The 14,525-nt window shown below is 40.4% G+C and overlaps 1 protein-coding gene across 1 annotated transcript in view; it reads right to left on the reverse strand.

Annotated features, from left to right (window-relative positions):
* shtn3 (shootin 3) overlaps positions 1–14,525 on the reverse strand; it is a 47,193-nt gene that overhangs the window by 30,538 nt on the left and 2,130 nt on the right. The window contains exon 2 of the mRNA XM_008286107.1: positions 13,345–13,405. Coding sequence (XP_008284329.1) covers positions 13,345–13,405 — 61 coding nt within the window. The remainder of the gene's footprint in view (positions 1–13,344; positions 13,406–14,525) is intronic.

Raw genomic sequence — 14,525 nt, forward strand, 5'->3', positions numbered from 1 at the left:
TGCAGCAGAATCAGACAACCTCAGTGTTACAGGCTATTTTTCCAACTGGCTGACGAAAAACTCGACAATAATATCACGATGACAACAGTGAACCTGTCTGTGTGTTCCTGAGGCCTGCAGGTGCTCTGAGCTCGTTGCACTTCACCCCGATTCAGCCTCACATGCAGGTGAAGCTCGCAGGCAACATGACAAATGCTTCTGTGTTTGATGATGCAGCCTGAACACAACACAAATAGTCTGAACACACGAACACACAGAAGCACGGCCGACTGGTTTAAAGCGTAGCTGTGTTCGGGGATGCTTTTAAAGAGCAGGCTCTCTCCAGGATATCACACTCCAGCTGCAGCCTGCCCATATATTGATCTGATTTCTAAAGCTAAACATTTGAAGCTGAGCGATACATTTGTTGGAGATCCAAGTCCATTAAAAAAAAAAAAAAAAGAAAATGCACAGGGAAAGCAGCAAAACCTGGATTGTGCATATTTTAGGCAACAGCTCCTGCAAATGCTTTACCAGCATGGACGAGAGTCAGAAGAGTTTTTCTTAAAAGACAAACAGAAAGCCTTTGAAAGTCTTCTACAGCCAGTAAAGGTCCCTTCAAAGGACGCAGCAATGGAGGAAGAACATCTGAGAAGAGGATATACTGACTGAACTGAATCCTATTCTCAATTACAGACAATATCACAGCAAACATCAACCTCATATATGTCATGGCAGCAGGACATTGGAGAGCCCTGATGATGTTTGTCTGTGAGCCAGAGGGGCTCAGGGTGCGGGTGAGGAAGCAAGAGTGAGAGAAGTGATGATCTGAGCGAGGAGGATGACGAGGGAAGGCCACTGGATCTATTTTTAATCCCTCATTTAATGTTTAATGCTTCTGGATGGGCTTTGGTGGTGTGATTCCCTCCCAGCCAGAGACTCATTTAAACCCTCAGCGTTCTCTCAGGGTCGCTTTAAGCGCCGCTCCGACCCGCACGCCACGGCACATCGACCTCCGCTCGGCTGCACCGCACTCCGGCTGCCTCTCTGTGGGTCAGACGCTGCACGGGATGCAGAGGCAACGGAGGGCGGGTCGCACTCTGCTATACATAGCTCCGTTTTTATTTGACTGTTTTTTTTCTAGGGAACCTGCCAGCTGGTGCCATCGCAGGGGAACATTGGGGAGAGACTGTGTGCAGCATTAAATGTCACCGTTGACTTCACACTCAGTATTCACATTTGAGAAGGTCAAATTTGTACATTTTGGCATTTTATCCAATAAACTTGAATTACCATCTTGCAGTTGCATGCCTCCACCAACCAGTTTACATCCATGTCTGTCCATGCTCATACAACACATGCAGTGAAGACTCTGAATGTGTTCACGTTTAGGTAATTAAGAACATAAAGGTGGAGCCATGACAGCAGATGATGTTTCAAATATAGATGTTTCTACAATGAAGCTACCAATTCTAAAACGTTGACACGGAAATGTATAATCAGAGCTTCATGGTGGATGTCAAAGTCGTGGAAAATTTTGGGGAAAAAATGTGACGTTTCAATGAAGTTATGCATTTATCCTGCTTGCATGAAATCGTGTTAGAATCCCTCATACACGTGTTTTTCATAGTATGGCAAATATTTGTAAAATAATGAAATAATGAAAAATACAATAATTTTAGAGTCAAAGGTCAATTACAGATTCATATTGTGGATGAACGGGCTGCGAGGTGGCTCGCCTCGCAGCTAGATCAGCAACTTCCCTGAGCTTTCCACCAAAGGGATCAATAAAGTTCTATTCTATTCTATTCTAGACGGCCGCTGGTTCGCGTCCCGGTGAGGACACCCAGGATCTTTCTGCGTGGAGTCTCCATGTTCTCCCCGTGTAGCGTAGGTTCTCTCCGGGTTCTCCGGCTTCCTCCCACAGTCCAGAAACATGTTGAGGTTAATTGGTGATTGTAAATTGTCCGTAGGTGTGAATGTGAGTGTGCTTGGTTGTCTGTCTCTAAGTGTAGCCCTGTGATAGACTGGTTACCTGTCCAGGTGAACCTGCCTTCACCCTGAGGATTACGTGGTGGTTAGATGATGGATGGATATTGTGGATGACATTTTTACATTTTTGGGGTTTTTTTGGTTCAATACGTTTTCCCCCTTTATAGTTATTATCTGTAACTTAACACAAGTGGGACAATCTGTAAAACAACACTAAATCTTTCCAAAAAAAAAAGTGCAATTAAAATTATTAAAACGCACACAGGATACGAGAAACTTATCTTAAAAATAACATGAAATTGTTCACTGATTATCAGAATTGATGCTGTAATAATAATAATAATGATAATAATAAATAATAAACTTCTAAAAACTCATCGTCACCTTGGTTGAACCACAGTTTGTCCTGCAGGCCTCCGCTGTGGGTCTTTCTGAGTTCAGGCTCTCATCAGATAAACATTAAAACCTGTAACAATCTGACGGGCTACCAAACAGAGCACCGCTTTTGTTTTTGGCCAGCGAGCTGCAGCTGCTGAAAGCCCCTTTATTGGCGTGTTATTAACAGACGATTTGGAGGATTAGCCAACAGCCGGGACATCATCCGTTGGATAAAGTGGAAATCCTCCTGCAGAGTGTTTAAACATGGCTAAAAAAGCTGGACAGGGAATTATAACGAGCTGATGACTGCAGCTGCAAAACGTGCTCTTCTGCTCAAGTTTTACAGTTAATATATGGACTCTGCGACACATGAGTCACAAAAAAGTCACTGCCTTTCATACAAAGCAGTTGCAGCAGATAAAGCTTGAGCGTTAATGGCGGTGGTGTTTAAGCTCTGAACAGTAGCAGCACTAATTCCTTCTCAAGTGCTGCTCCGAGCTTCTACTTCTGAGATTCAGAGCTCAGTGTAAAAATGATTTGTTGTGTGTTTCAGGGTTTTGGTCAGAAAAAGAGACCTGGTGAGCTCCAGAAGAGCTCCACAGTCCTGCTTTAGTCGAACACACACCACGGACTTTGTTAGCGGACTCACCTGCAGTAATCATTTAAAATTCAATTTCTACTGGTCGAGGCACTGATTCAACTGCACACTGTAAAAAAAAAGTACAAATGTAAAAGCTTTAACTGTTTAACCGTAATTATTTTTGAACAATCTACTTTGTTTTACAGATTTTTATCTGTTTTGTTTATTTATAGTTAGTAAAATCACAAAAGTATTCACTCACACAGTGACTGAATGCTGACATCACAAATGTGCATTTTTACAGAATAGTAATTTTTTCTTTAACAGATCAGCAAAAATATAATTATTTATAGATATTTGCTGTTATTTGAAATAAAATGATCTATATTAGGGATATGTTATTAAATAAGATGTTAGAGATGAAATGAAAATGATTTTGACACAGAAGGAATCACGACTAAAACATGGGATTAAAATGAAACCTTTTACTTGTTTTCTGACTAAGCATCTATCCCACATGGTGATAAGAACCTTGAAAGTTTACCCTAAATACCTTTTTTTCCTGGCGAATTATCCGAAAAGAAAAGCAAATCCAGGATACCAATGCTTGTTCGTGTCATAGACATTGAACTGCAGCAGTTTGCTACTGAAACACGTCTCGTTACACCGATTCTCAAAGTTGGTGATAGAAAAAAATGAACTTGAACATAAATGAGATGTAGAGTGCGACACCTGGAGTGAATGTTACATTCATTTGTAGTTTTTAACAGAATTGAAAATGTCATGTGTCACGTCGATCTGCCGTACTGAAGCTAGAGGACCAGAAAATGAAAATAATGCAAATTAAAAACTTCTTCCTGTAACTCAGAACATGGTTAAAGCATGAAGGTAACGTGTGTTCATTAAATAAACTGAAGTTATTGAACTCTGAGGGGGTAAAGTCAACATATTCAATTGTCGTTTTTTCTGATCAATAGTCAAAAAGGTGAAAAACTGGAATAACAGGCAAGTATTGATTTTTAGAGAAATTTGAAAGCTTTCCTGCCTGATGCTGCCTAAATCATGAGATTTTAATCAATGAGTAATTGACATAGAAATAATTGCAATCATCTTTTTCTGGGTATTTTTTTCTGTTCAATTTGTGCTTCTGCTGGTTTGAGATGTTTTAGGTGATATTGTATATTTTTACTCAACCTTTTAGTTATAAATCTCCTCCATGTTATTGTGTTCTCCCTTTTCATTTGACTTTAAACCAACATGTACTCACGGCGGTGCTGTGATGCTGCATACATACGACAGTGCAACTAAACTAAAGATGTGAATGTCAATAGATGCTCATTGAAATGCAGACACTCAAATACTGGTGCTGTTTGTGAAATTAGTGCCATTAAACCATTTCTCTGTCATCAGGTTGTTTCAACCAAGAGAACGGAAACAATTTTAGCAATTTTGCAAAAATGATGCCAATTCCTGCGAGTTAAGCTTCTGTCTATTGATTATCAATCAGTTAATGCGCTTATTTCAGCGCTACAGCATTTATTGCTTTGTCTTTTCTGGCGAAACCCCAAAAAAATGGCATCAGCTGGGCTCCAACAATAAATCACTTCCCAGGAGGTTAACACCATAACGACCACTTCTGTATTTAATCGCTAGAGTTTCCAACTATTGGAATATCTTTGATTTTGGACATTTGAAAATGGCACTTTGGGTTCTAGGAGTTTATCAAATTGCCATTTTATTATTTTTTCTCCATTTCATAGATGAAGTAATTATTTAATAACTAAAATAATCTTTAGTTGAAGTGTCATTTAATAAACAAACACATGGTGCCGGTATGGAAGCTAAAAATATAATCATCCAGTAATAATGTAAATGAAAACCCGGGATGCAAAGCCACAAATAATTTAAAACCATGTCATTACAATCAGTTGCTGACATGCTAACGTCTCCCTTTAAACTCATAATGACGCATCATGTCGACTTTGCAGCTGCCGGAGAAGACGATACTTTCCTGGTCACATGTTGGCAGCTTGTTGGTCCTTGGTGTGCTCTCAGCATGTAATTACAGTATATCTAGTGGCATTTGAATGCAGGGAAAGTGCAGCCACAGGCTTTTATCTAAGTACAGTAGACTGAATAACTGGGCTGTGTAACATAACAGCACTACAAGCGATCAGTTAGTGGAGCTGAGTGGTATCGGTCCGCCTGCAGCTGCATGCAGCTTTAGATGATGTTCAGTGAAGCTCTGGGAAAGACGTGGACACCTCACATTTGTGGGACTTTTTATATATTCTTTGCTGTTTTTATTATCTTGCATTCTGTATTTAACTTATTAGGGTCCGAGCCAACACTGTGAAGGATCCTCTTGAAACTGAAAGGATAATTATTTCTTCTTCATGGCCATAAACAGTTGCATTTTTGAGGACCTAAACATGCTCAAATCCTCACGAAAATTTGCAAACACATCAGGACTGGCAAAAAATTTCAGATTTGTTGGTCATTGCGCATATGTGTGGCAAAATGGCTCGATAGCGCCCCCTACATTAGTTTTAAATTTGTAACATCTACCAGCACGTTTTGCCTACATCCATGAAACCTGGTGAACATATGCAGCACATCCAGATGAACAAAAAAAACAGTGGTGGCCCCGACCTAAACCCAACAGGAAGTCCACCATTTTGGATTGTTCGTTTCTCCACCCTGAGCTAACTCCTCCTCAGGGGTGAGTCACAGAGCGCTGAAACTCAGCTAGCATGTAGAGCACACCTTGATGGTACAACGTTATGAAAATCTTCTGCAAAAGTCAAAGGGCGTGGCCATGGCGGCCTCTTGATTTTTCCGTCCTTCGCCATGAAACAGGAAGTACTGTCTAACTACCCTGTACATGCTCCAACCTGCCTCAGACTTTCCATGTTTGATCAGACTGCTGCCCTATGCCAATGTCCATATGCCAATATTCATTCACAGTCATAGCGCCACCTAGCTGGCAACAGGAAATGACACTTTGATGTAGTACTGTAAGACCACTGATCATTTGGTGAACTCGGCCTTCACATGTTGACGATGACTCACGGTGAAAACTGTGTGTTTACGTCAGAGGGCGAAGTTCGATCAAAACTCAAATGTTCATATCTCAGCTGCAGATAATCCAATCTGGCCCAAATCACACATGATTGACAAGAGTCCATGTCTGAAGACATCCACACTGTAACACTGACTCACAGTCATAGCGCCACCTGTTGGTAACAGGCTGTTTGAGGCATTACACTTCCATGTGCCATTGCTTCAAACTTTGTGATATCATTCTTAAAATTGGTCCGCTAAGTCTTCCCATATTGACAATGCTACAGTGCAAAGCTTTTGCATTTTCAAGCAACAGTGTTGCCATGTGCTGACATGATACACAAGTCTTTCCAACTGTATGTAGTGAAAAACATGCAAGTGATCCAAAAAGAGTCCCATCAGAAAGGCGACAAAAATAAGCGTATGAAATCTAGAGGACAGGATGGCAAAGGAAAAAAACAAACCCTGGAAGCCTCATAATGTTTCCCAGAGTGAAGCGTCCACATCTAACAGCGGTTTTGTACATCATCTAATGCTACAATTAATCAATTTCAAATCAAAATCACTGTTTGAAATAATGCAATTAGTGAACCATCATTTATGTACTAAGCAGCTGTAAGATAAATAATTCTGTAACTCAATTGTATTGAATCTGACCAGAATAAAACTTTCAGGGGTTGTTTGTGAGCTCAAAGTGAAGAAAAATAACATTTTTAAGCCAATGTCATTAAGCTACCGCAACTTCAGTTTAGTTTTAAACCAACTAACCTGGAAATTTTAATTTAAATTAGACACAATATTAAGTTAATAATATTAAGTCACATTATTATGCTGCAACGCAACCCATCAAAATAATGTTTGCAACTGAAAAGTTATATCTAAACTAGGAAATTAGATTTTCTATCTTACAGCAATGCATTTTATTCAGCGGTGGCAATGTGTCCCCTGAACACTGTTGGTAAAGAAGAAAAGCATCGGCTCAGATATGTTTCAGACTAACTTCCCTCAGTGTGTTTGCGGTCGTCCATCATCGAGGCGAGTGTGTTATCTCAGGGTCAGGTCATGTTTTCACCATTTTATAGTCACTTAATCTGAGCTGAACTCGCTCAGTCTGTGCCTTTGAGATTCAAACGAGCTTCGAATCAAGTACCTGCAGGCGAGCCAAGTCTCTCTCATTAAAGCCATTAAAACGTGGCCATCAAATATGGAGTAGCAGGTAGAAAGGCCCACAATGAATGAAGAGTCGGGTAGGGGTGGTAACTCCTTCCCACACACAAGCACACACTCATCTATCCCCCATTTTCTGCTGCTGAATAATTCATGCCAGGAGGTTTTAATAATTCATGGGAATAACATGACAAGGGCGACTGCTGTCTTCTCTGGGGGGAGGCAGTGAATGAATAAATGAGTGTATGAATGAAAGACTGGAGCGGATGAAGTGACGGGACCCGCAATGAAAAGGAGGATCAACGTTTGCGCTGACTCTGCTGAGGATTGTGGGTTCAGTTTTGCAAGTTTTTGACACTTTTCCGACACTGAATTTGGAGTTTCAGTCACTTGGAATCGGTTTTATGTCATTTCACTGAAACTTTCCAATACAAGCACAAATATTAATGTTTTTGAAGAATGTCAGACGTCCGAGCTTTGAATTTTTCATCTCATAAGTAAGGAAAAAACTTCATTTGTAGTATATACGTATATATAAAATTTTAAGCTGTTATATTGCCAAGAAGACAAGTTAATTACATGGAATGATTCCACCCATGTAACACCAAACTACCCGAATGGCCCCAAGCACACTGTACCATAGACTAGCTTTAATTCACACTGCACTATATAAAAGACAACATGTCCACTCCATTAGCAAAGAATGACACTGGACACACTCTAAACTCTCAGCAGGATCATTTCACATAAAAAACATAATTTACTAAAGAATGGACTGTGATCATTTGTTGGCCTTTCTGCGCATCATGTAGTGTCGGCTACACCCACAAAGACCGGCTAATTTATTAATTTATTTGGACATCCATTAGTTACAGCGATGCACAACAGCTGCTGTTCCTGGGTTCACTGGGAGAAAATTTAAATAAGACTAAAAGCCCCTGCAGCCCCTGTGAGTCTTTTCTTAAACCTCTGAACCCCAAAACGCCAGCGCAGATTGGAAAATTATCTAAAAATCACCAAAATAACACCAGCATTTAGAGCAAGGAACTGTGAAAAGTCACCAAAATCACAAGGGTTCATCTTCAGGGGAGCATAAACATCTGCACAACACCAACAATCCAACTCAGACTCTGACATATTTCAGGCTGATCCAACCGACCCATGTGGTCCGCTTGTCCAAAAATACATCAATAAATATGATTAGTTGATGACCACCCAGCGCTGAGCAGAAAAAAACATCCCCAATAATTTATCAGTTGTCAATGTCTTTATCTTTATCTCTTCCTACAAAACAGTGGCATTATCCTTCTTGTGAGGCCCTCAGGTAGCACCGGCCCTCCACAGCTGAAAGGATTAGTTAATTAATCAGCTGACAGAAAATCAATAGGCAGCACTTTCAATTATTGTTTAAGTTGTTGTTCGCTAATATGTCAAAAGCAGAGATACTAGAAATTAAATAAAGAGTGATATGTTCACACTATGCTTGGTTCTTTCAGAATTTCTCATAAAGTCTAAAACCTAATAACACGAATTTAAGGCCTTAAAATGTCCTTTTCTTGACAAACTGATTCGACTGTAAAGTTCGTGTTACACTCGTAAAGCCTTCAGTCCGCTTTTTAAATTTGTGTTTAGGAGACAATTTCTTTATTAAACCTGAGATTGTTGGGCTGCTTTCAGGGTCATTTCACTACCTTTACTTTTGAGTTTTAGAGCAGTCTGTCTCGATCTTCCATTTTGTATTTTGTATTATGAAATTGCCACAATTTTACATGTATCAAGATGGCGGCCTCGGTGAGGAGCTCCCTGGTGCTGCTGTTGCTTTTGTTTGTTTGTTCTGCTTTAAGCCACTCTGTACGTCGAACTTCTAAACATCAGGCAACATACAAATGATCTTTTTCAGCCAGTTCTTGAAAACTGAACCATCTCGCTGGACATCCTGGTTCTTCTACAAGCGCTTCAGACGGCGCAGACGAGGGAAGCGGGCCGGCGTTTTGGCCTGAACAGTCAAAGACCAACCTTTTCCCAGTTAGCTGGGATTACACACATTTAAAGGGTTCATCACCTTTTAGGGGGAACGGCTTCAGTGGACAACATTTTTTTCAAAATATATATAAGCTACATTATAACAAAAGGGTTTGTTCCCGCTCATAAAAATAAATATTTTCAGGGATGCTGACAGGGACCAGGGCCGGCCCTGACCAGTTTGGTGCCCAAAGCAAGACTGTAGGTGGCGCCCCCGAGCATCACAGTGAATTTCACTCAGACTTTTCATACAGTAACACAAACTGTGTGCACGTATTCAAACAACACACTAAATGAAACTGAAGAAACAAGTGACCTAAATTAAAAATACCATATAAATAAGGCTTTGTACAGATATAAAAAATGTTCTACAGCTTGTTTATTATGTTTTACTATCTACAGAACACGGGGCTGTGGACCACTGAGGAATCTGATGTAGAGCTGCTCTCATTTGATTTTAAATCATTTTTAATAAAAAGAAAGACGTTTAGTTTTGCTGTAAAAGGTTTAAGTTGTTGAATAAAAATGTGAATGAGCTGTTTGTCACTCGTTGTCAGTGACTTATTTTAATGATGAAGCTCTATAGAGCTCAGAAACAACCTGCCACAGGAGCTGCTGAACCAGTTCTACTCAGCAGTCACTGAGTCTGTCCTGTGCTCATCTTTAACTGTCTGGTTCGGTTCTGCTACCAAACCAGACATGAGGAGACTGCAACGGACAGTCAGGACTGCTGAGAGGACCATCGGTGCCCCCCTGCCCCCCCTCCAGGACCGGTACTCCTCCAGAGTGAGGAACCGACCCCTCCTACCCAGGTCATTACCTCTCTGACCAGCTGCCCTCCGGCCGGCGCTTTAGGTCTCTAAGCACCAGAACATCGGAGCAGCTTCTTCCCTCAGACCAGATCCCTCATGAACAGTCAGTAAATCACCAAAGACTCCTGCTGCACTTCCTCTTGCACGACTATTATGTGCACTTCTTCAGTTTCATGTGTAATACTGCATTGTATTCAAACTGTTTCCTAATTTATTATGTGGCTTATTTCTGCTGTCACAGTACTTTTGATCTACATAGTGCTTTTATACTTTTGAATTCTATATTTATATTCTGAGGAGGGAAACAAAAAAAAAACAAAACTCTGTCTTGTTAATGTGATGTATCAGTCTCATCCACCACGCCAAATTCCTTGTGTGTGCAAGCTCACTTGGCAACAAAGATTCTGATTCTGAATTTTTTATCCAATAGAAATTTTCAATAAATCTCTCATGAGATGGAAATTAAACCAGATGCCACTTTCAGGCGTCCATATGTCTTGAAGTATACGTCCTACAGTCTTCAGATCTTTAGGAGATTAGGAGTTTTTGGTGAATGGAGAGAATGCAGCAAATTCTGGCAATCAAGACTCAAGAGTTTTTTGCTTAAGACCTCCTAAATTCAGGATTTATTCAAAAAGACTCTAAGACAGACACTTCAAGAGATATGGACGTCTGACGTCCGTGAAGTTTCAACAGATTCTGAGATGGTCAAACAACCACCTTTGCTGAGTTGAATGGTGCTTTTTTTTACCAGTATGGACTAAAATATGCTTGAAATTGCATTTTTAACGACCTGGACAGGTCTGTGTACTAATTAAGGGAAACACAAAATAATTTAATTTGATGAAACCAAAGTTACAACAGATGAGCTCAACATAAACTCAAACATGTGGATTAAAAGTCGGCTTCCACACAGTGTCCTCTACAGGAGCAGGTAAGACGGAGGTTCAGACTTATCTCAGTGGTTTAAGGAAACAATCATCAGATTGTGACCGAGCTGCATCTGAAAAGCAGCTGAAACATCACGCCGAGGAGAAGCTCCAGATGGAGACCACCTGGTTCTCCTGTTACATTCTGAACAATAACAGCTCAGACAGAGAACTGGACTGACTGACAGCACGGACCTCCACCTAACAGACTGCACAGCTCTAATGCCACCATGAAGGTAAGAACATCATCATCTTACACAAAATGGCTCCAAGATGAAGACTGTTTTGGAAAGCAAATGTGTTTTAAATTTTTTTCATTTTTATTTACTTTACTTTTTTACTATCGCTGAGTTAAAAAAAAAAGCAATTTTTCGTTACAACGTTTCTACAGAGAAATACGCTGAATGTTTAAAAGTTTGCAGTCTGAATTCATCCTCCACCAGTCAGACATTTAGACCAACAGATACATCCACACACGTCTACATCCTGCAGTTATGATCCTCGTTAACTTCTGTACCTGGTGGTTATTGATAACACCTGCATGCTCTCTTACCTCTGTCAATAGTCATGGCAGACACAGAAGCCACAGAACTCGAAGCTGCCGTTTCAGCTCCTCGTTGTGAAGAATCAGAGGTTAAACTCCCCAAAACACAAACCCTCTCCTACGTTTGGTTAACCAACCTGGGAGTCGTCATGGAAACAGCCTCACCCCACCCTCCCCTCCAGCCGCAAACACTCCCATTGAGAGGACAAGGTGTCAGCGATACACCGACAGAGGTGAGGAGGAAAGGTGTGAAGGGTGAGGGGGGAGGAGGTGAAGGTGTCGGCTGTCTGGTTGTAGGCGGGATGACGTGTCAGTCTACAAGATATCTGGATACCAGTGTGGGTGTGTGGACTGAGAGGACTTTCCAGTTTGCTTCATCTGGATGATCTAAACCTCTATCAGTCAACAAACTGACCACAACTAAAATGTCAACGTTAACAAAACACCTACAATACGTTTTAATATGAAACATTAAAGGTATTTTTGGCTGAACTTTTATAACTGATACAGCAGGTATGACAAGTTGTACCACAAACCTTTAATCTTTGATAGTTCCTTAGATATTGTCATGCAAACATAGTCTACAAATCTAATTTGCAAGTTGGCCGACAATTTGTTTAGAAAAAAAATAAAATCTTGCAGATACGATTTAAGTATCCATAGTTTCTGATTTTAAAAAAGTGCACATCAGAGATGGTTTCACAGATGGTTTGAGATGGAATAACTCAAATGCAGAAGACTCTGCAGCAACGATGGCGCACATAAAGTGAGGGACGGGCGATGTTTCAACAACAGCATGATGTAGGACACTGAAGTCATGCTGCTGCTGTTTCACTGTTTTGCAAATGGGGTCATTGAGTCAACGCTGGAGAGGAAATGAGCCGTAGCAGCAGAACAGATTCACTTTTTAACTTAACCTAATCTAAATTTGATCTAAATTAAAGACATTAACTTTTCTGAAATTGAACTGTTTGCAAAAAATTCTGTAAAAATCCCAAAAATTAGTGCTTCATGGCAAAATTCTGTTTTCTTTTCTTTTTTTAGGTGAACTGCACCCTGTGATCAAGAGAGTAGACAGATGTGGAAAATAATAAATGTACATGACAGAATATCTATAATATGTAGAGCCGCCATTTTTCTTTTATTGTTGGTACCACCTGTGGAAATGTTGTACATTTTGACTTCAGATTTTTCTTTTTTTTTGCAAAATATTCCCAAAAAAACCCCAAAAACAAACAAAAACCAAACCTATTGTGTTTTCTTTTTTTATGATTTATGGCATTTATAACTTTAATATACTGCAGGGAGAACATGTTTGAGTTCTTTCTGCTTCTAGCCATGGCTATGCTGTGTGCAGGACTTTATTTTTTGTAGTTAAAAATGAGCCCACAAACAACCCCAAAAACAACTCAGGGGTTTGGAGGGTTAAATAAAATGGCCTTTTTTTAAAAAAGGAAAATTTCAAATTTAAATTAATCAACTAATCTGTAAAGCAGTTGTGAGATTTATTTATATCAAAGTAGTATTTAGTGGCAGTCCTACGAGCCTCTACAGAAGCACAAAGGTCTGTATAAAACCTATTTGCATCAGTTACATAGTTCTGGAGACAGAAGCACAGTTGTTAACCCTGTGGAGATGCAAGAGGACGACTAAGGGATCACCAAAGTAGTTACTATTAACCATCTTCTGGGAAGCATGAATGTCAGCACAACATGTCATCCTTCTGTAATTGTTAAAGCTGCTGGGAGAGACGTCCGGCAAAGGATGCAGTGAATAAATGCACCGTCTGCCCCATTTCTGCCCTCAGCCTCATGCTTTAGCCTCAGACCACATGTTGAAATAAAGTGTTGACAGTCTGAACATTGCGAGGAGACTCACCTCTCTTGATGTGTTTGAGCTGCCTCTCAGCCTCGTCCCTCTCCTCCGTCAGTCTGTTGCACTGCAGGAGCAGAGAGCAGATCGACCCGTTAGATCATGTTCCACAATAGACTGAACACACTGATAGCAGCAGAGCACAGTTCTACCAGCACACTGAGCACACAAGTTTTATTGTAAAATATTCCCTCGAAGGCAACACACGACAAACCTGCATTGAACCTTGTGAGCGATGGGCACTGTGTGAATTATTAATTTGACGGCATAAATAAATAATTTGTGTTACCTTTGGTAGCTGACAGGTCAGCCTGAACTTCCTTCCTTTACACACTGGGCTATTGTGTGATTTAACTTTTCTAGAGTTCATGCCAGCTAATGAGGAATGCACAGTCACAGACAGACACAATGTGACCTGTTTTCACATTTAAGAAATGCAGTAATGTGGACTTTTAAAATCTTCTCGGGTCCTTCCATTTGAAATTGGCCAAATCTAAAAAAAAAAAAAAAAGTTCCTACCAGAAAGACTTTCATTTCACATGATGCTGCCTCCGCCATGCTTCATAATAGGGATGGTGTGTTTGTGATGATGTGCAGTGGTTTTTGGATATTTTATAGTTTCAACAGAGTAAAAGAAACAAGAATCGTGCTAGAATCCTGGTACAATGGATTTGTTGTCCGTTTTCACATAATTCACCAGAGTAAACTTTAAAGGGGGCATATCGGGTAAACTTTGAAGGCTCATATCACCACGTGGGAGAGATGGTTCGTCAGATTCGTTACAATTATTTGACACAAGGCTCATCTTCTAGTAACTGTTCCTTTTGTATCAAACTCATATTCCAATATAGGCATATACAAATAAATTTTTAAAAATCAGCTGATTCTGAGGGATCAGTGAAGAGGTAATGGTAAATGGTTCATGAGACGACCCTAAAGAAAGGTGAGCTAAGCCAAGCCAAGAGATACAGCTCATTGTGTGACATCCTGTGACTTAACATTGCAAGTGCTTTATTTGAATGCAACCAGAGAGCAGAGGGAAGTTGTTGCAATAGAGTCTCCTTTGTGCTTAATAACAGATTGAGCAGTTTAGTTCTGTCTCTAAGTGTAGCCCTGTGATAGACTGGTTACCTGTCCAGGTGAACCTGCCTTCACCCTGAGTCAGCTGGGATAGACTCCAGCCCCCC

This window comes from Stegastes partitus, unplaced genomic scaffold, assembly GCF_000690725.1.
Source record: "Stegastes partitus isolate 25-593 unplaced genomic scaffold, Stegastes_partitus-1.0.2 Scaffold432, whole genome shotgun sequence".
In the NCBI taxonomy this organism is placed as follows: domain Eukaryota; kingdom Metazoa; phylum Chordata; class Actinopteri; family Pomacentridae; genus Stegastes; species Stegastes partitus.